General features: G+C 46.6%; 1 protein-coding gene across 1 annotated transcript in view; it reads right to left on the bottom strand.

Annotated features, from left to right (window-relative positions):
* Positions 1-27728, bottom strand: part of BAZ1B (bromodomain adjacent to zinc finger domain 1B) — a 260841-nt gene that overhangs the window by 167749 nt on the left and 65364 nt on the right. The window contains exons 8-11 of the mRNA XM_086954030.1: positions 27447-27585; positions 26887-27014; positions 26596-26692; positions 7798-7896 (exon numbers count right to left, since the gene is read on the bottom strand). Of these exons, the coding sequence (XP_086810156.1) occupies positions 7798-7896; positions 26596-26692; positions 26887-27014; positions 27447-27585 (463 nt within the window). The remainder of the gene's footprint in view (positions 1-7797; positions 7897-26595; positions 26693-26886; positions 27015-27446; positions 27586-27728) is intronic.

Below are 27728 nucleotides of genomic sequence, written 5' to 3'. Positions count from 1 at the left end.
GTAAATGCAGTAGATAGCAAATGATATTCTGGATGGAAGCATCCAGTGGATCAATAGGATTATTGGTGTAGTAAATGGTAAACCTTTTCCATTTTGCAGCATAACAAGTATTGTGTGTGGCAAACAGATCTATGTCTGGTTGCCCCACTTGTGGAAAAATGGTAGAAGTACTTATGTATGTAGTTTCCATTTGTGAATCTGTTGCGTCTGTCGACTTAACAGATCTGCAATCTAATAATGAACTCCTGGAAGGTGTTCGGCTAATAGATATATTTTTTGTGGAATGGCCCATCTCCAAATGTTCGGTGCAAGCTGGGACAGTTGCAGAGAATGTGTGCCTCCTTGTTTTTGTATATAGTACATGGCTGTCATGTTCGTCCGGATCAGGACAGCTTGGTTATGTACTTGGAAAATTTTTAGTGCTAGGAATACTGCTAGTAGCTCTAAGTAGGTGGACTACGGCAACACATTACGCAGGAATCCCAGCCAAACACCTACGACGACTACAACGCATCCAAAACGCCTCCCTCCGACTGATCATTAACGTCCCCCGCCGCAGCCACATCACCCCCCACCTGAGACCTACACTGGCTCCTCGTCAACAAGAGGATCACCTTCAAGCTCCTCATCCACGCACACAAAGCACTCCACTACGCCGGTCCGGCCTACCTGAACAGCAGACTCCGCTTCCACACCCCCACCCACCAGCTCCGCTTTGCCAGCCTCGCCCCTGTCCCGTGCATCCAACGAACGACCTCCGGCAGCAGATCCATCCCCTACCCCGCCGCCAAGACCTGGAACACCCTTCCTAACCACCCACATATGGCAGACCAAGACCTAGATCAAGTTTTTTTGTACAGCAGAAATGTTGAGCCTCCGAGGTCTCATGTGATTATGAAGAAAAAGGAGTCTCTAAAATAAAATATTTGCCAAGGATCGCACCATTTGAGACCAGTTTACGTATTAATCATTAAGTAAATTAGTTATGTTAGAGTATATCAGAGTATTCCAAAGTGTGTCCTGGAGGGTCAGATCCATGCCATATTTTAAGTTAACTACATTTATCTAAATGGTAATATGCTAAAAATCCGGCATGGATCCAGCCTTCTAGGACTGATTTTGGAGAATCCTGGGAAGATAATTCAATTCACTAGACCTGCAGGTTTTCAACTATCAGTGAGAATGCTACAATGTAGAAGGATCAGGTATATCAATGCATGGTGACAAAATAGGTTTTCTTGTGGCCAAGTTACAACACTGGGGAGATGGTCCAGGGATTAATATTCTGCATGGGGGGACGTTTGTGAGGAGCAACACTTTTTCTATTATCTCCATGTCAGAAAGCGAATAGCTAAAGTAGTTAGAGGCGTGTTTTACCAATTCCACAGTTCTTGCTCCAGTGGTCTAACACATGTTTCTTTAACTACAGCAGATTCCATTCTCAAAAGGTCTAATTTGGGCGACAATGCTAGGTTACTAGCAATCAAGGATCTTTTAGGAAATCCGCCATTTCTGCATGGCCACCCTGGATGGACCCTATCTCTGTTGCTAAAATTAGAATTATGTGCACTTTAACCCTGCCTACCTGTAGTAAAATGCCTGTGCTCCCCCTTTAAGCATGGGATTCCACGCCAACTTAAAGGTGGGGTGGGCTGGGGGACTGGAGTTTAGTTTAGTTATGTGATACTAAGATGTATATGTTACACATGGTTATCGCTGGACCACAAACATGATGTATAGCTATTAAAATCAATCAAATCTGTTATAAAAAAAGAGACTTAGGTGGCGTAAACGGAACCTGTGCAGAGTAATAGCAAGATTACAACCATGCTATTCTGCAATCTAGGTATTTCAGCTTGATCTACAGATTAGCTGGACTAAATCAAACCCAAGCTTACTTTTAGGAAATTTACACCTCAATGTAATTTGTTTAGAACTTGGTGAATGGACTGGGCCGTCGAAGTTGGATAGGCCACTTTGTTGGGGAGGGGAATTGAGGAAGGGGTATAAGCGACCAGTCAATGTAAACTGGAAACTGCTTGCAAGAGGGCACTGACTCCTATTGCCAATAATAACATTCAAAAGTGTGTAACAAACGGAACCAAAAATGGAACAAGGCAAGTGAAGAGACTAAAAAAAGCATTGTGTAGAAGAGTCAGAGGAAACAGAGCAAGGATACACATTAGGCATTGATGCAATGTAAACACCTAAAGTGCAGATAGGAGAAGTATTCCTTAAATATATATGTCAGCAGGAAAAGACTGATCCACAGGCCCAAACTATAAGCTGTAAGGCACACCCAATCACTAAGTTGACTTCTAAGGAGTTGGGCCACTAGCACATAAGTACCAACCGCCCAAAGTTGTATTGCATTAAGTACTAAGTTCCACTGCCTTGGGTCAAAAGACAAAGGAGCATGAGACCATACCAGTACAGTGTGCAACCATGATCCAACATCTGTCCCTCCCAAACTAACACAGCAGACACACACCAGCCCTGCAATGGGTGTCAAAAGGAGGATTTTCTCTCAGCACAGCTACCAAATCCCAGCCTATTGCCACAAGACAGGGACCTGTTATAAGTGCTTATGAACAAGGATCAAAGGCAGTCCCCACCAGGATAGTTCCCTACAAAAGATGACAGCAAGCAGCAGTTGTAAAAGCAACACATCACTTGAGAGGTGAAGTACTCACCTGCAAAAACTGCAGAGGGGAGGGATCTTCTTGGATTGTTAAAAGATCATGTTGCAAGACAATTAAAGGTTAGTCTTGCCAATATTTATATCCAATAAAAAAGGTAGTTTAGTTACAAAGCAATAAATAGTTGGATAAAAGAAGGAACAGGGTTTTTTTTGCTCAAGTGCTGCAACATCTAATAATTTGAATCCCTTTGCATAAGCCTCAGACAAACAGATGAATGGTTAAAACAGTGGTTAACTTAACTCCTGAATCCATAAGGGAGTCAACTGTGATTGTGCAGGTTGTTAGTTTATGGTGTAAAGAGATCATTTAGTGTTCTTGCCGAAGGGCCAGAAGTACAAAAGTCCTCACTATAGACTCCATTGGTCCACCAGATAAATAACTCTTGCCTCCAAAAGTTATACTATCCTGACTGCATTGTCAGTGCTTCCTTCACATAGGATACCAGTAACTGGGGAAAATTGTGGGATGGGAGATGGGAGAATACACATGATTGAGAACAAGTATTAAGAGCAAATAACTTCCTATCCCATCGCAGTATTTTCTCATTTACAAATCGAAAATATAGCAAGCTTAAATTGCACCTTGGCAGAGAACCCATAACCCCGTGGCACTTCTCTGCTCACTCCACCCAAAAGCAAAGAGGTTCCACTGGGTATACTGCCATCACTGTAGTATCTGCTCTGGAATAAAACCAAATCAATAGGGCTTAACAAACATTCAAATTCAATCTACAGGTAGAGATCCTGCAAATATCTAGATAGGAGCTGTTTACAGCAGCAGTGGTTGCTACTCTGCTCTGCCTCCCCAGAGGGTCTTCCACTTCAGAGCGCCTGAAGGACAGGTGTCAGACAGGATCTTTAAAACTTTCCCTTCTGGGGGTAAAAGCCCATTTTCTAGAACCTGTTCAAGAACGCCATCCCAGAAAGTACTGAAAGAAGTAACCCTGTTCAATTCCTGAGCTGGCACCTACGGTACTGCTCTTAGGTAGTCAGTTGTATCTGAAGAAGGTGGTGGTGGCAGCACAGCAACAGTCCCACTACCATCATCTGTTTTGTACCAGGCATTTATAGGAGATCTATACCAGACTCAAATAAGTTGTCCACGGTTTGCCAGTAGAGCAGACAGGAATAACCCCACTCCTTTATATTATTTTTCCTCAGTCGTCTTGGCCTCTTCTAGACCCCAAAAGAGACACACACTGGTTGTTCCTTGGATGGTATTCGTGCCAGAGGAATCCACCTCTCGCCAGGGGTGTTTTTAGTCGAAAAAAAGGAGACTCAGCACCCTCAAATAACCCACAAGCATAACCCTGAGCAGAGCCCCAAATGGTCCCTTTGGTCTCAGCTCCAAGCTGAAACATCATCACGACATGGAGGGAAAAAGCTGGCTCGGCCCCTGACAACAAGAATTCAGGATAGGCAGGTGCCATCGGAGGAATCACCAGATACCTGAATGGTAAGGATGGTGGAGCAACAGGTACCGATGGAGGCAGTCCCTCAAGTGGAGTTATATCTAGTAGCTCCAGCAAAAAAACGACTCTGCTGGAGGTGAAGTGCGCAAAGGAAGGGGGGGGGGGTTGACATCTGGACCTCGACCAGCGGAGAAGATTCACCTCAAAGATTCAACGTATGTTTCCTTTGAAGGAAGGCAGCGAACGCGATGGAGACCTAGAGTGCAAATAGCATTGCTTGACCCGGAGCGCATACAACATTCAGAATGACTTGTCACAGGGCAGAAAGTTTGGCCATGCGTTACCGGATAGCATTGGGACTCATTCTAACGCATTACTAGAGTAGTGGCACGATCCTAGCCCTATGAACACACCTTGTGTGCCGTCAGATATTTTTCGCCTTGCAATTGCAACGGGGCTTAACACCAATCACTAGGTAAAAGACATCCCCAACCACTATATTGAAATAATTTTAAAGACCATTGCATGAATTCCACAGACAAGAGGTTCAATGTCATGAGGACAGAAGCCCCGATTGCGAATAAGGGGTGACATCAGGATGTTAGAGTGGACACTTCATGGCTTCAGTTAAGTCACTGTGGAAAAGCTTTCATTGCAGAGATTGAACTACTGCCTCCTGCCAGCAAGGGAGCTCTATGGGAAAAGTTCCCAGGTCTAGTTTGGCATTCGGGGATTTTCAACAGGCAAAGAATCTACAGGTAGAAGTTTTTCAAAAAGGCTCCCACTAGATTATGCATGTTTGGCTGGCAACCTGAGTGAATGTTAAGCTAAGTTCATGTGGTGGAAGGGACGCTGAGGAGAGCATGCGCTCGCCAGAACAGGAGTCACGAGTGTAAGCAGTTAGAAATACCAGCTCCAATAGCAGAATAGGTGGGACCAACAGAATGAAGAGGCTTTGCACAAGAATCTAACAAAAAAAATAAATAGACAAAAAGATCTTCCGTTTCCCAGAAGGGGAAACGGTACAGGTTAATCAAAACAAATTCATCATGGCCAACAATACATGTAGCATTGAACCATCGCATCACATGAGATGGGGCTTAGTGTCTAAAGCTGCAGACTTTGAAATCTGAAGACCCAGGTTTGAATCCCCAACCTCAGTGCTTTGCTCAAAATAATTTGATCATTTCTCTAGGCCTACAAATTAGAAATTTCATGTGCGATGTCCACACTCCTGTAGTGTGTCTCGCCCCTTCGCTATAATGTACAGCACTCCTAGTTAGGTTTGTGCTATATAAATATGGATACATACAGGAGAACAAAGTTATTCTTTGGTCCAAATACATTTTCAATAAGTCATTATTAGTTTCACTTCTGGCATGACGAGACAGTTTAGGGAAATCCTACTAACCTGAAGTCTGAATTTCATGCTGCAAAGTGCAATTAAGCATCAAGCACGTTCAGTATTTGAGGAAAATGCTCATATCACCAAAATATAGTGTGAAATATGAATGCCGTAGTAAATACCTATTGATCTTGCTTTCTAGAGCGATGGGCAATCACAGGTTTTCCGAAAGCCTGCCTGTCACATGAAGCCTGCCACTGCAGCCACCCCACACCCTTCCTCCGACAGCTTTCCCTTAGCCACTCTTACTCAGAAGCATCATGTTGGGTAGGTTCTAATCTCCCTTACAAATCACACCCATCTTGCATTAAGCCCTCTTTCCAGAGCATCCTGGTGATTGGCAGAATGGTTAAGGAAGACTTTGGCATGTGGGTCTTGTGGCGTTCAGCCAAATCTATCCTATTCACTCCATCATGCCTTCAACCACACTCCTGTTGCTCCTCTCATGGTATGTATTCGAATGTTATTTCCAGGGAAGTGCTGACCAAAGCCTACTTTGTGCCCCAAATGTCAGCTGGATATCCGGTCACCACACCAGGGTAGTCCCTAGAGAACAGTGTTAGTGTGGCATTCCTCAGTTACTTAACCCTCTCTTTCCCGATTTGTCTCTTCTGTCACTCCAGGTGTCCCCAGAATGGCAATACTATAACCATTCTTGTGGGTTGCTCGGTGCTGCACTTGGGTGAACTTCAGAGTAAGTACCTCGCCCAATTGCATAATCATTCCTATGGGTTGCACGCTAGTATGACTTGTATATTCAAAGGCTTCTCATATAGTAGTTACTCCTCCACAAGTGACCCCCATATAACATGCTGTGGCTGGTCATATAAAGCCCATGCCTCTATGCTCCTCAAGAGTGAGATTCAGGTTATGGTCTGAATTTCTATCAAGGTTGACTGCAAATCATGTTAGACCCTCAAGAGCATTGAATACGGTTGATTGCTTAATGTCCATTTCTATAGTTTCTTTTGTTTTCTCACTGGACTGCTCAAACCTACTGTTGATGGTATAACGAAGGCACCTGTCATCCAGAGCGTAAACTATAGCCATCTATGTACTGCCAATTCATGTGGGTTGCTCTCCACTGCTCACGGGTGGAGTCCACAGCATATACCATGGCTGGTTGCAAAATGCCCATTTATATGGGCAGCTCCTCTTATGCAGACTCCAAAGCTTTTTCTATAGCCGATGCAAGACTGCACTCCAAAAGGCAGCATCACTCAGCCTTTGGCACATTGACCACATAACAGGCATTACAATCATTTGATACACAATCCAGAACATGTTGCTGCTCACATGCACACAATCTTTTCTAACATTTTCTCCTGAACCCACCCACAGCCACAGCTACTGGTGTGGCAACTTTGACTAGAAGTCGTCCCTTACATACACACAACACTAAACTTTTCCACAGAAGCCATACTGCACCAATACATTTTCTATCCATACACTAAGGCTTAAGAATCCCTTTGCATTAATTTTGTTCTTCAAAGTTCTGCAAAGGAACCACCAAAAACATTGTAAGAGTACACCTTTGGTCCTCCCGCACAGTATAATGAGAATGGCCATATGACATTTTTACTTCCACATAGGACCAGGTTTTCTGTCTGCAAGGTGCTTTGGAACCTAGTCAGGGATATGAAGCACTATATGACAGCAAATACAATACCAGATGGTGCTACCCCAAAGGGATGGGCAAATGAAGATCAGAAACACAGGGCAGGGCGTTGGCATTATTTACAGCCAATAGTAATTTGGCCATATGGTGCACAATGCTAGGATCCTGCTTAACCACAAGAGAACCAGATTTCCTTTTACAGTAATCTGGATGCATAATTTTACAAAACCTGTCTTCTGCTAAACATCAGCATTGCGAGCTCAATTTTCTGAATGCATAATTTTACAAAACTTGTCTTCTGCTAAACATCAGCATTGCGATCTCAATTTTTTGACATTCAAGTGCTTGTGAGAGGTCGCCAAAACAATGAATTGTATATTTTTTAGATGACTCTTACCCACTGGAAGAAGTTCGGAAAGCAGATTTAGTACTGGACAGACAGGGTCTCTACTATGCGCTGATAAAACATGCCCTGATCTGTACAATGTATTAGGAAAGTGATACAGGGAGTAGATGTTCATCCAAGGGATTATTGTGAGTAAAAGAGAAAGAGGTTACTAATCGTTGTCTGGTGCATTCTACTGCATTAGAGGGAATCTGACATCAAGAACGGAAAGCATGTTGAGCCAGTTAATTCGTTCACCTCCACCGAACTACACACCTCTTCTGAAGCCGTTCCTTCAGCACACTTTCCCTGACTCCTTGAGGGTGCAGACAGCCGAGTAGCTCATCCAGCTCTTTCTGAGTGTCACAAAGAAACCTGCAAGGTCAAAACAAGAAATATTTATTCATAATTGGTTTTTGCCCTTCAAATATATTAGGTCCTTAATACAAAAATACAACAAAAAAAAGATACTAACAATACAAGCATATAGGATTATAAAAAATCAAATCTGCACGATGCAAACTAAATCACACGCAACATCAAGGCCTTCAAAGTAGAACTCACTTTTTACGTTGCCAACTACTCAATCAATACAGGTTGTTTAATCCATTACTAAACCTGCAAAGGCCAGGATGGTCAGAGTTCAGCAACTGATCTCGAAAAAACACCACATCAAAAAAGGCTAAAATGAAATTGCTAATCCAGTTACCTGAAACGAAAGGTAACTTCTTACCCCAACAAATGGTAAGGGGACCCAAGTAGGGCCTTGCTAAATTCTTTGTTCACCTCGAGAGGGTTAGCTTTCAGCTATCCTGCCTGTTACAAGGTTGAACCAGTACTGTTAAGATCAAGGCAAAAATTATTGGGTGCCCCCTGACTAATGTGAAGAGAGGCCCGTGAGTCTCTCATATCTCACAGATATTCATTTGTCCTGGGCTAAGTGGGATACTCCCAAACGGTAGGCCCCCGCGCTGATGGGGCCTGCATTTCGCCTCTGAATCAGGGGACATTCCTTTTTGTGAGGGGGAGCAACCTAGTAACTTAATTAAAACACTTGTATCATATAGAGCTCATTTTAATTCCCATACCGCTCTTAGATAAAAACCCTTCCTTGCTCTCATAACATGCAAAAGATGGATGATGTGTGGAGACTAATGGAAAATGGTAAACAGGTGTTGGTTAATGTGATGGTTGTTTAGCGCATGAATTGTTAACAATGGTTGAATGGTGGGAGGAGAATGAATAAGAAATACGGGATGGAGAGCGTTAGAGAAGATTGAAACGTAAACAGTAGATGAATGGTCAAGTCCATCATGCAAAAGCGTGCACAAACTGCCAGTCATGCATGAAATCAAATGCCGAAAACAATTTTGAATGCCTCATCTCATGCATTCGGTTGTGTATGATGTCCAGCCATCTGCAAGGAATATGCTACTTACCAGTATGCATCTGTTCTTGGCATGTAGGTAGGGCCGCTAACAGTCCTATCTTGTGCATAGATCGCCGCCTAGTGTTGGGTCCGGATGATTGCACCTTGTTGTCCTGGAAGACTCTTTGAAGTATCACGAGATAGGTGGCTCCTCCCCTGGACTACAGTGCGCATGGGCATCCTCTCCATCTTCAGATTGTTTTTCGCCATTGTGGCAGAGATGGAGTCCAATACAATACAAGATGACCATGCTTACAAATAATTCTGACTACTACAGCTGCGACAGGCACTGGGGAGGATGGGCGGGCGATATGAATGTTAGCGGCCCTACATGCCAAGAACAGATACATACTGGCAAGTAGCATATTCCGTTCGAGGCATGTGGGCCACTAAATTCATATCTTGTGCATAGAATAAATAGCAGTTTCTCCCTTAGCGGTGGTTGCCCGAGCCAGCTGCAGCAGCCTGAAAGAGGGACTTAAAAACAGCCTGTCCTACAGCAGCTTGCTGCTTGGAATGTACATCAATACAGTAGTGTTTGGTGAATGTATGTATGTATGTTATTCCATGTGGCTGCTCTACATATGTCCTCTAATGGAATGTTACCCAGGAAAGCCACGGATGCCCCTAGCTTGCGTGTGGAATGCGCTCTTGGGGGGACTGTTAGTGTGTGTTTAGCCTTCTGATAACAAATCTGAATACACTTAACAATCCATCTGGCTATACCTGATTTGGAAATGGGATTGCCCTTGTGCTGTGGTGAAAAAGCAACAAAAAGCTGTATAGTCTTCCTGAAATCCCTCGTCCTGTCTATATAGTACAGGAGAGCTTGTTTGACATCTAATGTGTGCAGTGATCTTTCTGCTACTGAGTCTGGATTAGGGAAGAAAACTGGCAGTTCAATAGTTTGATTAATGTGGAACTGAGAAACTACCTTGGGCATGAATTTAGGGTTAGTGCGTAGCACCACCCTATTTGCGTGAACCTGTATAAAAGGTTCTTGAATGGTTAGGGCTTGCAGCTCGCTATCCTGTCTCAGCGACGAGATCGCTACTAAGAAGGCAACCTTCCAAGTTAGGAATTGTATCTCACAAGAGTGGAGAGGTTCGAAAGGAGGTCCCATCAGTCTGGGCAAAACTATATTAAGATTCCAGACCGGTGAAGGTGGCCTTCTGGGTGGAATGACTCGTTTGAGTAACTCCATAAAAGCCTTTATGGCTGGCACTCAGAACAGTGAAAGGTGTTGCCTGTTCTGTAAGTAAGTCGCTATTGCTGCCAAATGAATACGTATAGAACTGTATGCCAGATTGCATCTGTATAAATGTAACAGGTAACAAATAATGTTCTGTGTCGATGCATCCAGCGGGTTTATGTCATGGTTGGAACAGTAAATGACAAAACGTTTCCATTTGGCAGCATAGCTGGCACTAGTGGTAGGCAGTCTTGCCTCCTTGATGATGTCCATACAATCAGGAAGCAGATTCAGATACCCAAATTCTGTGACTTCAGGAGTCATATCGCAAGGTTTAACTGTTGCGGATCTGGGTGCTGAACTTCGCCATGGCTCTGGGTGAGAAGACTGGGTGTAAGACGCAGTCTTTGATGAGGCACCGCGGAAAGTTCTAGAAACGTGGTGTACCATGCTTGCCTCGCCCACGTTGGAGCAACCAGGATGAGAGTCATCGAGTGCTGTCTGAGTTTCCGTGCCACCAAAGGTATGAGCAGGGCCGGTGGAAAAGCGTACGCAAATCTGCCTGACCAGTTCATCCATATCGCATTGCCCTGAGACCGCGGGTGTGGGATCCTGCCACCACCGACCTATACGACCGCAGGCGTCGGCCGGCGGTGGGCGACATCTTGGGAGTAGAGGGGTCAGCGCTCTAGTCGCGCAGGACTCCCGCCCTCCCGGGTTATTTAAGTAAGGCACTTTCGAGGCCGCACTGCCTTAGAAGCTCTCCCCGTGACAGCTGCAGGGGCTGCGAGCTTACCGCTTTGTTACCAGTGTTTAGGACAAGCATCTCAATTTTAAAAACGTCATTTTAACTTTGTCAGGAATTTTGCGAGAACGCTATTTAAAAATTGTATCATTGGGGGCTTTCACCTAGTATTAAGTGGGAATTCATAGCGAGGCACTCTGACACACTTTACACACTTTCTATCCTGCCACCACCGACCTAGACGACCGCAGGCGTTGGCCGGCGGTGGGCGACATCTTGGGAGTAGCGGGGTCAGCGCTCTAGTCGCGCAGGACTCCCACCCTCCTCACTCTATAAAATGTGTATTGCAGCCAGACGGCGCAGCGGGCTGGCGCAGCGGGCGCGCCGAAGCCGCACCAAAGCCAAGCCCGTCTGCGCCCGTCCGAGCCTGGACCGAGCCCAGGGCCACCCCCCCTTCATCTTCTGCACCATCTAGGTTGGTCTATTCCTCTAACGATCTACATTTGCTAAACAACACTTTACATTATGCACATGATCCACCAGTGTGCATACATGCTGATCCCATCGGAGGCCCATTCATTTGCACTATGTGCAACACCACCACTCAGGACACACCGATACCTCCCAATTCAATACAGGCAGCACTTGTGAACGCGCGTTCACTTCCATGCCATAAAATTGATATTTTAGAACTGCTTAATAGTCATGCCATCGACCTCCTGTTTCTTACTGAAACCTGGGGAGACGAAGCATCAGGTCCAGACTTTAAAGCTGCCATGCCAGAAGACTACTGTGTCTACAGACAGGACCGCAAGACAGCAAGAAAAGGTGGTGGTATTGCCATTATATACCGCAACACTTTGCGAGTAAAAGCACTTGACCTTAAACATCTGAACTGTGAAGCTTTTGTCTTCACAGTTTTACTTACTCCCAATCAATCATTTACCGGTATACTTTTATACCGTCCCCCTGGTTCTCGCAATGTATTTTTGTCCCAACTCCATCAACTGAGTGAACTAGCCGCTGAACACAAACATTTCACTATATTAGGAGATTTTAACTTTTATCTAGAATCCCAGACGGACAAAGACACGATCCAGCTTATCACGGACCTATCTGCGTTAGAACTCGAACAATTAATAACGGTTCCCACACACGAGGCTGGACACACGCTTGACGGCATCTTTACCAACAACCCTCATATAACCGTCAACAAAATACTACCCCTCACATGGTCTGACCATTCTGCTATCTTATTTGACATCAAAACCAGACCAAACAGATAAAAATATCTCGCACAACTCCTATTTAACCACCAGAGATTGGCGAAATATAGATCATAACCATCTAGATCAGATTCTTACTGATGCCTTTGCGGATACCGATGGGGAAATGGACCCAAACATTGCGGCCACCACATATACTTCTATCCTGGAAAGGACATTTCAAATGTTAGCCCCCTCCAGAACCTCCAAACGTAATAGGAAAATTCCTTCAGCCCCATGGTTCACAGAGCAACTCAGGCTACAGCGTCAACAATGCCGTAATTTAGAACGTCACCGGCGCAAACATTACAATTCTTCAGACAAAACTACATATAAAGCAGCACTCATGGACTACAAGCACAAACTAGCCATGGAAAAAAACATCTATTACACCACCCAAATAGACCAGGCGAAATGTAACATGAAAAAACTGTTTGAAGTAGGTAACCACCTTGCAGAACCAGCAAACCCTCCCACCGAAACATCACAAACTTTATGTAATACACTAGCTGACTACTTTTCAGATAAGGTAACATCTATATTTAAGGACTTTACTCCCAACTCGGACAATATGTCATTCACGAATACAGAACGTAAACTGAACTCAGCTACTCTCACGGAATTCACTCAGGTACCTACGTATCGTATTCACAAACTAATTTCGTCAATCAAATCAGGTTCCCCTCTGGACCCCTGTCACCCTTCCATACTTCATACCATTCCAGATACTATCACTTCACCATTGACACATCTGTAATATTATGTTTTCATCAGGTATTTATCCCAACATTTGGAAAAATACCATAATCAAACCGCTCCTAAAAAAAACATCGCTTGATCCATCTGAGTCTTCCAGCTACCGTCCCATTGCATCATTGCCATTTCCTGCCAAGATCTTTGAATCTGTCATGAATGAACAACTATCTGACTACATTCAAGCCAATGACCTATTAGATGACCCAGTTTGGTTTTCGTCAAGGACACGGGACAGAAACGGCTCTGATTAAGGCCGCTGACGAAATAAGAACCACTATGGACAACGATGGACAGGCCGTTTTGATTCTGCTGGACTTATCGGCGGCTTTCGACACGGTCGATCACTCTACCTTGATCGGCCGTGTCGAGGCCATCGGTATCAAACACAAGGCCAGAGACCTTATAGCATCTTTCCTGGCCGACCGCAAACAGGCAGTTAAGCTGGGCTCTTTCACCTCCCCGACATTCGCCCTTCCTTGCGGTGTTCCACAGGGCTCCTCGCTGAGTCCGACCCTTTTTAACATTTACGTGTCGGACTTAGCGAGGGTAATAAAAGCGTACAATATTAATTTGACCACTTACGCTGATGATACCCAGCTGGTACTATCTATTCACAAAAAAGGTCCCACTATAGCGGCTAACTTCAAAGACGGCATGCGGGCCATCAGCTGCTGGATGGCCTCTAACTGTCTTAAATTGAACTCTTCTAAGACCGAAGTTATGCTGTTTGGTAAGGTTCAGCCGGCCTGGTCTCCCTTATGGTGGCCGGAGGAAATGGGCACTCCACCTGAACCAGTCAGCAAAGTGAGAAACCTGGGCGTTATATTCGATGATAAACTCCATTTCCATCATCATGTGAACTCTGTAGTTTCATCGTCTTTCAACATCTTGCGAAAAATTAAGAAGCTTCTGCCATACCTTCCCACCACTGCTGGCAAAACTCTTATTTCAACCCTAGTGTTTTCACGTACTGATTATTGCAATGCCCTTTTCCTCAACGCTCAAGAAAAAGTAATTTCCAAACTGCAAATGATTCAGAACGCCTCCGCCAGAGTTCTACTTGGTATCCCAAAATTTACCTCTGTCTCAAGACAATTAGCTCAACTGCATTGGCTCCCGGTGAGGAGCCGCACTAAGTTTAAGTCCTTGTGTATTGTATACAAGGCAATAAACAACATGGGACCCAAATTTCTCAGAAATTCCCTTAAGCCTTTACCAACCCCCAGAACGCTTCGTTCCAACACAGCCCACCTGCTTCAAATCCCCAGAGCAAGGAAAGTTAACTGGGGAGGCAGACGTTTTAGCATTGCAGCAGCAAGACTATGGAATTCCCTTCCTTTCAACATTAAATCCAGCCCCACACTGCTTATCTTTAGAAAGCAACTTAAAACATGGCTGTTTTCTCAATGAACTAACTAGCAACTTCAGATATAGAACTCTGCATCTGTTCTCTGAAATACTGGTAATAGATACAGATCCTAGCGCCGAGACACCCACGGGTAATTGTTTGCGCTTTAAAAATTCCATAAATAAATAAATAAACCTGGCGGCGAAGTTTGGGCATTTTGCGTTCTCGTTTGTGGCGAACAGGTCGATGTCTGCATGTCCCCACTGCTGGAAGTACGGTTGGAGCACCGAGGGATGAATCTCCCACTCGTGCACCTGATGGCTGTGTCTGCTGAGCAGATCCGCCATCTGGTTGTCTTGGCCCGGGAGGTGCTCCGCCATGAGGAAAATGTTCCTCTGAATGGCCCACTTCCACATGTTCTGAGCCAAGTGTGACAACTGTGGAGAGTGAGTACCTCCCCGCTTCTGAATGTAATACATGGCCGTCATGTTGTCCGTCCTGATCAACACGACTTTGTTGCACAGATTTCGAATATGCTACTTACCAGTATGCATCTGTTCTTGGCATGTAGGTAGGGCCGCTAACAGTCCTATCTTGTGCATAGATCGCCGCCTAGTGTTTGGTCCGGATGATCGCACATTGTTGTCCTGGAAGAGTTTTCGAAGTATCACGAGATAGGTGGCTCCTCCCCTGGACTACAGTGCGCATGGGCATCGACTCCATCCCCAGATTGATTTTAGCCATTGTGGCCAAGATGGAGTGAAACTAAGTGAATGATGACCATGCTGGAAGTATATGTGAATGCTGCTGCCGCTACAGGCGCCGGGGAGGAGGGCGAGCGATATGAATGAACAGATGCATACTGGTAAGTAGCATATTCGGTTCGAGGCATGTGGGCTGCTGAATTCATATCTGTGCATAGAATACATAGCAGTCCCTCCATTAACGGCGGCCGCCCGTGCCAGCTGCAGCAGTTTGGAAAAGTGATTTTAGAACAGCCTGCCCTACAGCTGCCTGCTGTTTGGAGTGCACATCAACACAATAATGTTTTGTAAAAGTGTGTGAGGTAGACCATGTGGCTGTTCTACATATGTCTTCCAAAGGAATATTTCCAAGGAAAGCCATGGAGGCCCCCAACTTTCTGGTGGAGTGGGCCCGTGGTGGAATGCTGAGAGTACGCTTGGCTTTCAGATAGCAGATTTGAATACATTTAACGATCCACCTGGCAAATACCAGCCTTGGAAATGGGGTTACCTTTGTGTTGTGGCGCAAAGGCAACAAAAAGAATTGTTTAGTTTTCCTAAAATCCTTGGTCCGATCAATGTAATACATTAGGGCCCTTTTGACGTCAAGCGTGTGGAGCATCCTCTCCGCCAAGGACTCTGGATTTTGGAAGAACACAGGTAGTTCTATAGTCTGGTTGATATGGAACGGAGACACTACCTTAGGAAGGAACTTAGGGTTAGTGCGAAGCACCACCCTGTTAGAATGAAATTGAATTAATGGCTCTTGGATAGTTAGTGCCTGGAGTTCACTAACTCGTCGTAGCGACATAATCGCTATAAGGAAAGCCACTTTCCATGTTAATAATTGAATCTCGCAGGAATGCAGTGGTTCAAAAGGGGGACCCATCAGCCTGGCGAGGACCACATTGAGATTCCACTCCGGAGTTGGTGGCGCCCGCTGTGGAATGACTCGTTTGAGTCCTTCCAGAAAGGCTTTAATGGCAGGCACCCTGAAAAGTGAGAGGTGCTGTCTGTTTTGGAGATAAGCAGCCATTGCGGATAAATGTATGCGAATGGAAGCATAGGCCAGATTACATTTGTATAAATGTAAAAGATAACAAATGATGTTCTGACTAGATGCATCCAGCGGGTTAATAATGTGGCCGGCACAATAAATGACAAACAGCTTCCACTTCGCCGCATAGCATGCTCTAGTAGTGGGCTTCCTTGCCTCCCGGATGATGTCCATACAGTCAGGAGGTAAGTTGAGGTAGCCAAACTCTAAGACCTCAGGAGCCAGATCGCCAGGTTGAGCTGTTGCGGATCTGGATACTGAATGTCGCCATGGCTCTGCATCAAAAGCCTGGGTGTGAGGCGCAGCCTTTGATGCGGTACCACGGACAGTTCCAGAAACGTAGCGTACCATGGTTGGCGAGCCCACGTTGGAGCAACCAGGATGAGAGTCATCGAGTGCTGCTTCAGCTTACGTGCCACCAGCGGTATTAGAGGTGCTGGGGGAAAAGCGTACGCAAATTTGCCTGACCAGTTCATCCATATCGCATTGCCTTGCGACTGTGGATGTGGAAACCTGGCGGCGAAGCTTCGGCATTTTGAGTTCTCCTTCGTGGCGAACAGGTCTATCTCTGGATGACCCCACCTTTGGAAGTACAGGCGGAGTACCGATGGATGTATCTCCCACTCGTGGATTTGGTGGCTGTACATGCTGAGCAGGTCCGCCATCTGATTATCCTTGCCTGGGAGGTGTTCTGCAATGAGGAAGAGGTTTCTCTGAATGGCCCACTTTCACATGCTCTGAGCTAGATGAGACAGCTGTGGAGAATGTGTTCCTCCCTGCTTCTGAATGTAGTACATGGCCGTCATGTTGTCCGTCCGGATCAACACGACCTTGTTTCACAGATGTACTTTGAAGGCCTTTAGTGCCATGAAAATCGGCATCAGTTCCAGAACATTGATGTGCATCTTCCTTTGCTGTTGTGTCCATAGTCCCTGCACAGTGTAATGGAGTACATGAGCTCCCCATCCCTGGAGAGAAGCGTCCGTTGTCAGGATGATCTGTGACACAGGCTCTTGGAACGGTCGTCCCTTGCAAAGGTTTTGTGGATTCCACCAATGCAGAGAGTTGTATGCCCGACCGCTCACCAACACTAGGTCTTTCAACTGTCCGTGAGCCTGAGTCCACTGACGTGCTAAGCACTCCTGAAGCGGACGCATATGTAGTCTCGCGTGCGGGACTATGGAGATGCAGGAGGCCATCATGCCTATCAACTGCATGAACACTCGCGCTGGAAGCGAGTGTTGGGGTCTGAATCGTTATATCAGCGATTGAGTGCTGTTGACCCTCACTGAATTTGGTTGTGCTGTGGCTGCCAGAGTGTTTATTGTCGCACCCAGATACTGCCGTATGTGGGCGGGTTGCATGTGGGACTTTGGGTAATTCAGTGAGAATCCCAGATCGTGAAGAAGGTGAATGGTGTGGGACATGTGGGCGGCACACTGCTGGGCTGACTTTGCCTGGATGAGCCAGTCGTCCAGATAAGGGTAGATGTGAATGTTTTGTCTCCTTAGGTGCGCTGCCACCGTCGCCAGGCACTTTGTAAACACCCTGGGTGCCGTGGTGACCCCGAAAGGCAACTGGTAATGTTGGTTTTGGATGGTGAACCGGAGGTATTTTCTGTGTGACGGGTGCAGCGGAATGTGAAAATACGCATCCTTTAGGTCTAAAGTTGCGAGGAAATCCCCCTGACTGAGCAACGGGAGTACTGGCTGCAGGGTCAGCATATGAAAGTGCTCCGATAGAATGTACTGATTGAGGGGTCTGAGGTCCAGTATGGGTCTGAGGGACCCTTCCTTCTTTGGTATCAAGAAGTACAGTGAGTAAACTCCTGTGCCTCTTTCTTCCACAGGCACGAGCTCTATTGCCCCTTTTTGCAGCATGACGATGACCTCCTGCTGCAATAAGTGCAAGTGCTCGTTGGACATAGGACGGTGTCTTGGGGGCAAGTTGGGTGGAGTGGATGTTAACTCCAGACAATAACCGTACTGTATGAGCTGTGTGACCCACCTGTCTGTGGTGATGGATTTCCAGACCGGCAGGAACTGCTGAAGTCTCCCCCCGACCGGTGTTGCGTGGTCAGGGGGCAGTGACAAGGCGTCACTGTTTGTTGGTGGCAGAGGATCTGGAGTGGTTGTTTCCACGACCCTTGCCTTTGGCGCTGTTACCACAATATCCACCTAGACTTTGTTTGGTGTATGTGGACTGCGTGTTGCCTTTGTAGTACTGCGTGGTTTGGGAGAGCTGGCCTCTGGAAACGCCTCTAGTGCTTGAGCGACGAAAAGACCCACCCCTGAATTGCTGGGACTGTAAGGCCCCCATGGACTTAGCAGTTTGTGTCCTTCTTAATCTTTTCCAAGGTGGTGTCCACCTCTGGGCCAAACAGATCTGGATTTACTGTCTGATTAAGAATGGTGGTCTGTATCTCTGGCCTAAACCCCGAGATTGAGCCAGGCATGTTGTCTCAACATGACACTAGTGTTGACAGCTCTGGCAGCGGTGTCAATCGCGTCCAGTGCACATTTAATTGAAGCATTGGATAGGAGCTTCCCCTCCTGAATGAGCATCTCAGCTGCCTCCTTGTATTCGTCTGCCAGGTGCTGCAACAGGGTATCCAGTGTGTCATAGAGTGCCCTGTCATACCTCGCTAGAAGTGCTTGTGTATTGGAAATGCGCCAGATATTGGCCGCTTGGGCTGCCACCCTTTTCCCTGATGCCTCAAACACCTTAGATTCTTTGTCTGGGGGAGGAGCATCAATCGTTGGTTGAGAATTGGCCCTCTTCCGGACATTTGAAACAACAAGAGAGTCCAAAAGCAACTGTCCCTTGATGTAAGTAGGATCAGTAGGCGCTGGTTTATACTTCTTCACAATCCTAGGGTTTATCACCCTGGCTCTGGTAGGCTCCTTAAAGATCTCCCCAGCATGTTTTAAGACACCCTTTAACATAGGTAGAGTTTTGACAGTTCTTTCTGAGACGGAAAAGGTATCAAAAAGAAAGTCCACGTCAATGGGGTCAGCATGGAGCTGGACGTCATGGTTTTTAGCCGCCCGTTCAATGAGGGCATTAAACGCTGCGGAATCCTCTGTAGGTGACGTTTTCACAGAATCGAGTTGTGTCTGGGGCAGAATGAGGATCACATGGGTCAGCACCAGCAGCCCAAGGTTCATTCGTATCATCAGGGTCTGTGTAGACATGATAGCTGTACTCATCCTCATCATCGCCTTCCCCAGCGTCCACGTCAGAGTAAGTGGGTGAGACATCATGGGCATGTGGAGAAAGTGGTTCCACAAAAACAGGAGTCGAAGTGGAATCCTTTTTCTTTAAAGGAATTTTGTAGGACTCCATTGGCTGTTCCGGGGCAATTTTCAGTTTATGGAGGGAAAGTCTGCCCGTTTCGGCATCAATAAAGTTTTCTTGTTGTTCTTCCAATGAAGATTGTGAATGCTTCAAGGTGGGAACCACCGTCGTCGACTTCGGCACTGAGGACACCTTCTCGGGCACGCTGGCGACCATCCTAGGGGTGAAAGCCTTCGGCACCACCGTCGGCGGCAACGTGAAGTGAATGGGCGTCGACGCTTTGTGAGGTTTCTCGACCGGCTTCGAAGGTGGAGGATCTCTCGGGCGGACAGCCGAGGCCTTCTCCTTGATGCGCTTTAGGGAGTCCGCCACTTGCTTGGAGAAAGCGGCGGACGGTTGCGTCGATCCGACGGGATCCTTTGAGGCACCACTAGGCGCGGACTCGCGGGTTGCGCTGCTCTTGACCTAGTCTTGTTGACCCGGAGTCTCGAGAACCTTTGGGTCACCGAGTCCTTTGTTGTTGTCGACCCTCTTCGGCGCAGATTTACTCGGCTCGACCACCTTGACCTTGGTCTTCGGCGTGGCAGACTTAGTCTCGACGCCCTTGACCTATGCCTTCGGATCGACAACACCCTTCTGCTTTGTTGGCGCCGAGGGCTACGAGGCCTTCGATCCGACTAAAGTAATGCTCACTTTCGGTTTCGAGGGGGCACCTGTGCTTTTGCTTGCGTCGAGACCGTTGGTTTCACTTTCGGTTTTGCAGGGTACGGCTCAATAGTAATGTCCGTAGCCGAGCCCGAAGGCAGGCCGTAGAACCCATTGTAAGATCTTGGGTAAGGTCTAGTGGTGATCCCTCGACCTGAGCCTTATAAGAGTTACGTCCCAATGTCAGTTTGAGGTAGCTCTTCGCTCGAGCTATCTTCCATGGCCCCGAAGGCCCCGTCGTCGTCTCCTACCTAGTCGACGACTTCTTCAGCTTTGAACATTTCAGCGTCCGCGTCGTAGTTGTAGTCGACCTCCGACGCGGGATTCGACAGGTTTTCACAAACTTCCCGGTCAGCTTCCTCCTCAACATCCCCGGCATCGAAGATGTCCACAGGCACCAGTGCAGTGTGCTGGGCCTCCTGGCGCGCAGTGCGTCGATGCTTAAGCGTCTTCTTGGACCTGAAACGGGAACAAGCCATGCAACTGGCTTCATCATGGTCCGGCGACAGACACTTGTTGCACACCGGGTGGACGTCGATGTGGGGATACTTGGAGTTGCAGACGGGACATCTCTTGAACGGGCTCCGTTCCATGGCGAGTAGTCGATAGGGTCTGTGGCGTCGACTGGGCCCTCCGTGCCGGAATCCGGCTCGGAACCGAGCTGGAAGAATTAGGCACCGAACGCAAGACTATATCGACGAAGAAAACTAAAGTCCTTTTGGCCTTAAGAAAGTTTATCGATTCAGACTAGAGGGAACCAATATACATCGAAACCAATGGCAGATAAAAACAATCTGGGGATGGAGTTGATGCCCATGTGCACTGTAGTCCAGGGGAGGAGCCACCTATCTCGTGATACTTCGAAGACTCTTCCAGGACAACAATGTGCGATCATCCGGACCCAACACGAGGCGGCGATCTATGCACAGATATGAATTCAGCAGCCCACATGCCTCGAACATTTTGAAAGCCTTGAGTGCCATGAAGATTGCCATCAATTCTAGGAGATTGATGTGCATCCTCTTCTGTTGATCCGACCATAGTCCCTGCACTGTATAATGAAGGAGATGCGCCTCCCCACCCCAGGAGGGATGAGTCCGTTGTGAGCACTACTTGTGGTACAAGCTCTTGGAACGGTCATCCCTTGCAAAGGTTGCGTGGATTCCACCAATGCAGAGAGTTGTACGCACGACTGGTCACCAACACTAGGTATTTCAATTGCCCTTGAGCCAGATTGCACTGTCGTGCTAAACACTCCTGGAGCGGACGCATATGCAGTCTCGCGTGCGGGACTATGAAGATGCAGGAGGCCATCATGCCTATCAACTGCAGAAACACTTGCGCCTGTAGTGAGTTGTGGTCTGAATTTGCGAATCAGCAGCTGCATGCTGTCGGTTCGCACTGAGTTTGGCTGTGCTGTAGCTGTCACAGTGTCCAACATCGCTCCCAAGTATTGCTGTACTTGAGCGGAGTGAAGATGCGACTTGGGATAGTTCAGAGAAAATCCCAAACTGTGCAGAAGATGAATTGTGCGGGACACGTGGCTGGCGCACTGCTGGGCCGACTTCGCTTGCACAAGCCAGTCGTCCAGGTAAGGGTAGACATGAATGTGTTGTCTCGGAAGGTGTGCCGCCACTGTCGCCAAGCACTTGGTGAACACTCTGGGAGCAGTGGTCACTCCAAAGGGTAGCACCTTGAACTGGTAATGCTTGTTTTGTATAGTGAACCGGAGGTATTTCCTGTGTGCCTGATGTATGGGTATATGGAAATATGCATCCTTCAGATCCAGAGTTGCCAGGAATTCCCCCTGACTGAGCAATGGCAGGACCTGCTGCAGAGTCAGCATGTGGAAATGTTCTGAAAGGATGTATAGGTTCAAGGGTCTCAGATCCAGAATGGGTCCGAGAGACCCGTCCTCCTATGGGACTAAGAAATAGAGAGAGTACACCCCTGTTCCGTGTTCCTCTAGAGGCACCAGTTCTATGGCCCCTTTTTGCAGCACGCTGGCCACTTCTTGCTGTAATAAGGTTAAGTGCTCTGTGGACATAGGATGGTGTCTTGGTGGTATGTCGGGTGGAGTGGATGTCAGTTCTAAACAATACCCGTACTGGATAAGTTGCCTCACCCACCTGTCTGTGGTAATGCCTTCCCAGACTGCCAGGAACTGCTGGAGTCGTCCCCCGACCGGTGTTATATCGTCCGGGGGCAGTGACAAGACGTCACTGTTTGGTATTTGCTGAGGACCTTCTGTTATTATTTCCATGTCCTCTGCCTTTGGTAGTGTTACCACGGTATCCTCTATTGTTTTTGTTAAAGGTGGTCTGTGCACCACCTTTATTGTATTGTGTTTGCTGAGATGTTTGCCCCCTTGACGGCCCTCTACTACCTGAGCGACGAAAAGAACTCCCTCTGAACTGTTGAGACTGCAAAACCCCCATAGACTTAGCAGTCTCGGTGTCGTCCTTGACCTTCTCAAGAATCGTGTCAACGTCAGGCCCAAACAAGAAATCTGGGTTAACGGGGTGATTGAGCAAACTTGTTTGTATTTCTGGCTTAAACCCTGAAATTCGTAACCATGCCTGCCTCCTTAGCATTACACTAGTGTTAATGGCCCTGGCTGCAGTGTCTGCGGAATCTAGGGCACACCTGATAGAAGCGTTTGATATCAGTTTCACTTCCTGAATCAACATTTCCGCCCCCTCTCTATATGCATCAGGCAAGTGTTGCAACAATTGCTCTAGTGTATCATAGTGAGCCCTATCGTTTCTAGCCAGTAGAGCTTGTGTATTGGCTATTCACCAAATATTTGCCGGTTGCGCAGCAACCCGCTTCCCAGAGGCTTCTAATACTTTAGATTCTTTGTCTGGGGGAGGAGCATCACCACTTGTTTGTGAGTTCGCCCTCTTTCGGGCATTGGAGACCACCAAAGAGTCCAATGGCAATTGACCCCTGATATACGTAGGGTCCACAGGAGCAGGCCTGTATTTCTTTTCAATACGTGGGTTCACCACCCTTGCTCTGGTTGTGTCCTCGAAAAGGTCATTGGCGTGCTTAAGGACACCCTTCAGCATCGGCAGCGTCTTCACTGATCTGTCCGACGTAGAGAAGGTATCAAACAGAAAGTCCTCCTCAACTGGGTCTGCATGCATGACCACATCGTGGTTCAACGCTGCCCTTTCAATTAGAGCGTTGAACGCCACAGTATCCTTTGCGGGGGCTGTCTTTACTTGGTAAGACTGGGTGTCCGCCGTGTCTTGGTCGAGCACATCCTGCGAGTCATCCTGATTAGATTAATCAGGATAGTTGAATTGCTCGTCATTCTGGTCATCACCCCTACCATCCTCAGTGCGTGTGGGGGAATGAGTATAGGCCTGTCCATAAGGCCTTACGGACTCGAAAAGAACTGGCGAGGAAGCAGAGTCTCTTTTCCTTTTGAGTGGAATTTGATAGGATTCCATTGGCTTCTCCGGTAAGATCTTCCGTTTGAAAAGGGTGAGTCTTCTGGTTGCAGAGTCAATGTACAACTTCTTTGAGCTTTCAGAAGGTGGAGTGGAACCGACGCCTTCAGGAGTGGCGGTCGTTCCCTTAAGTTTTGACATGATATTACCAGGGTCGGTGCCCGGTGCCGGCTTAGACGTTTTAGGTCTTGCAGTCGGAGGCAGTCCAAAAACTATAGGTGGAGGCCCCGATGGCTGTTTGACTTTTTTCACGGCCATCGCCAACTTCGAGCCAGGTGTTGCGCCGGGATTCCCAAAATGGCCGCGGCTTGATGCGTCACGTTCAAATGCGGCCATTTTGTGCTTGCCTTCGAGAACCTTCACCAGCATCAACTTGTATGCAGTCGGACTGAGGGGCGGCTGCGACTCAAGTCAGTCTTCAATGTCCATGCCCCGAGGGCAGCCTTAGATGACGTTGCTCCGTCTCTTTGGGCCTTTGGCACCTTCTTGGATGTGCCGATCTTCGGGTTGGCACCCTTCTGTGACTCCGAAGGGGCAATGACACTCTGAGCCTTCTTAGGACCTGATGGAACGAGGCTTTGCAAAACGAATACTGGTTTGACCAGTTTCGGTTTCAATTTGTCTTTAGTCAGTTTTGGTTTAGTTTTCGAAGGCGTACCCACCGAAGGCTCTGAAATATTCTTAGCTGGGCCAGATTGCGGGGCTGTAGAATGAGTATAAAGATCTTGGCTAAGGCCTTCCGGCGATACTTCGACCTGAGCCTTTGACAAGACAGTGTCACTGTCGACCCCCGAAGGTTCGGTTGGGTCTTGCTAATCGCTGGAGCCGCCCTCTGCGGCTCCAATGGCCATACCATCGTCTCTTACCTAGACGGCCTCATCGTCCTCGATGTTCTCATAGTCTACCTCTTCTCCGTAGTAAGATACTTGACAGGAGGCCGGGTCGGAGAAGTGCTCCGGTTCCTCCTCTTGGACGCCCTCGTCGTCCTCAGCCTCGAAGATATCCTCCACATCCGACGTTCGCCTCACCGGAAATCTCGCCTCACGTCGAAGAGCGAGCGCCTCTTCCGACCTGAATTTCGAACAGGCCAAGCAACTCTCCTCGTCGTGGTCTGGAGACAGACACCTGTTGCACACAGGGTGCACGTCTGAGAGGATACTTCGCGTTACAGACCGGGCATCGCTTAAAAGGGGCTTGGAATTCCATCGATGTCAATCTTCGATCGGGCCTAAAAAGCTGGGAGCACACGTGCCCAAGAATCCGGGAAACCGGATTAGTTAACTCAGAACCGAACGAAGTACAATACCGACGCTTAAAGAGGCCTTTTGGCCTGAAGAAAACAAGTTTTTCCTATAGGTTCCGAACGAGAGTCACGGAACACATCCGAACCCAATGGCGGAAAAAAAACAATCTGAAGATGGAGAGGATGCCCATGCGCACTGTAGTCCAGGGGAGGAGCCACCTATCTCGTGATACTTCAAAGACTCTTCCAGGACTATAAGGTGCAATCATCCGGACCCAACACTAGGCGGCGATCTATGCACAAGATATGAATTTAGCGGCCCACATGCCTCGAACACTTTTTTTCTTTTTAGAACACTTGATCGGATTGCACCAAGCCTTGGAATGCCAAATACTCCAATACATAACATTACAATAAAAACACACAGATATCGTGCCTATAAGCAGACATAAGTGTAAAAGTCTATCAAACTAATTTGTTTCCCATATCTTCTAAAGTAAGGCTGAATACCATCTAGAAGGTGCATTCTGGAACCATTTTAATTAAAGAAAACAAATTAAGCACAGTAGCTGCTATCCTATTTCGTTCCATTTTCTGCAAGCCACAGTAATACAGTCAAGGCAGAAGTGCTAGTAGGTCTTGAGACAAATTTTTCAGCTGAACAAAAGAGGCCCTTGCGAAGCTCAAACAACCCACTCTAGGTTGTGCCCAAAAAAATAAATAGAAAAATTATTCACCCGTTCTTTCCCTGGGAAGGCACCTAGAATATGGAATGCCCGGTCACGGGATTTTTGTGAGAAGTAATCATTACTACACTATAGAAAAAACCTTAAACTACTGCTTTCCAAATACTTGAACTCCCCCACACAAATCTCCCAAACGCCACTTTTCCTGCCTGTGCACATATAATATGATGAATTGGAAAACGGAAACCTCAAACCTAGATCACCACAGACATACAAATCAAGCAGTCAGATAAAGAGGCGATGGATGTAGCCAGCTGCAGCACCAGTTTTTCAAGACTTTCTCGGCTTCCACTAAGCAGAAATGTTACTTTTGTAACGCAAGTGTACCCAAAACATAAGATGCTTAGAAATAAATCAATTTTTTCTTAAGAAAAGCAATACCCTCTCAATCGAGATTTACCTCAATCTGTGAGCAACATTTATAGTGGCTTTACTAGTTAGTTAGCATACCAGACAAAAATTATAAACATGCAAACATTTGGCAGCTTGTGCGCAACAGAAAGAATGCTATGGTTATGCATATAATTAAAACATAAGGCCCATACTGTTTTCAATATACATCTATTTTTTTTTTTACATCTAGAGACCACATAAGCTTTCTCGCCAGCCTCCGGTTTTACTCACACAGTTAATTCTCTTCATTCATTAATATATTAAAGAGTCATCCACATTTTGCTCACGTCCACCATGTCCTACACGAAGGGATAATTGGTCAAACAACTGACACCATTGATTTTCGTTATAATGAGTGATGGATTTTGGTTTTGCTTAAGTGCTCATCTGAAAATTACCCCTTCTTCCCAAACGGAAATAAAAAAATGATCAAGTCCAAAGCCCAAGCAGAGTGTCTCCCTACATTCTCACAGTATTGCTGGAGAAAGATGGGGAGTCTTTAAATGGAAGAGATGTCCACATCAAAGAAAGAAAAAAATGCTAACCAACATCTAAGCAAGATTAATCCTAAAGTCGGCATAGGTAATCGGACACAAAAATGTTACCTCTTAAAAGAGGGATGGTTTCAAAGATCCAGGTGACCATTTCTAGTGAGACCTCATTAAGTGGCATATCGAACAATTAAGAATATAGTTACCAGAGGTTTTGCCCTTGTTTAGGTACTGTTGTTTCGATTGGTGGAGAGCCAGTCACTGGATCCATGTCATCCGCTGAAACTTCAGCCACTATCTTATCTGAAAATAAAAATCAGTAATCATATCAACGTGCTTCTAACCTGGAGCGCTCACATAAGATACCAGCTTTAACAAACTACCAACTGTCCAGTCTTGCAGGTAGCTGGATGAAACTACACAAAGAACTGTTAGCTACCCCTACCCTTTAGTGTGGTTCAAAGAGTGGCGTTTAGCTGCAGGCAGCATGTTCTTACCCACAGAGTCCTGAACATCCTCGTCCTTCAATTCCTTGGGTGGAAGAGCACAGGTATAATTTATACTATCATGTATCCAGCCTTTCTCAATGAACAATCCTGGCACCTCATCAGAGAACAGCCAGTACCTGTAAAATAAGAGATTTCTTACTAGTCACCTGACACCTTAGTAATTAGTCAAAATTACCAACCACCGCATTAAAAAAAACCCTAACCTTCTCGCATTCGGAGTAGAAGGTTCAGAAAACAGACATCTATGCCCAAGATGCAACAAAGGGTGCAGTGAAAATGTAAACTAACGGGAAGACAGCTACAGTGAGCATTTTTTTTAAAGAAATGGCATTCTGCGCAATTCCTCGAAAGTGCAGATCAGAAAGCAAACCAACTGTCCAGGCTCCTCCTCCCCCTCACTGTGCCCACCCTCAATAAGCCCTCTTTAATTCCTCCAGAACAGTCCATGATAAACTGTCCATAAAATGGTAGGCCATTCATATTTTTATTTAAATTACAAAATCAATTGCACCTCTAACAAAATGCCATTATACCCAGGAAACACTTGCCTGTTGTGGTTTCGATCTGTGCCAATGGGTGACCGGCGTAGAACCAGCTTTCCTTTAGCTATGCCCTCATGGAATGCCTTTTCAACTGCAGCCCTTTGCTTCCGGATTCTCTCCTCCTCAGCCTCTTTCTCCAGTTTCTCTAACATGAAAGAAATGGGGCGGAATGCCAAGTTAGATTTGATTATGTAAGCATGGAAAAAAACACCAAGACGAAGGGGAATATAACTGTATAGTCAACCCACCTGTTTAATGTAGAAATCCGCTCATTATTTACAAAGATAC

This window comes from Lissotriton vulgaris, chromosome 2_1, assembly GCF_964263255.1.
Source record: "Lissotriton vulgaris chromosome 2_1, aLisVul1.2, whole genome shotgun sequence".
Taxonomy (NCBI): domain Eukaryota; kingdom Metazoa; phylum Chordata; class Amphibia; order Caudata; family Salamandridae; genus Lissotriton; species Lissotriton vulgaris.
Note: the sequence above shows the minus strand (reverse complement) of the source record. Positions and strands in the feature narration are given on the sequence as shown.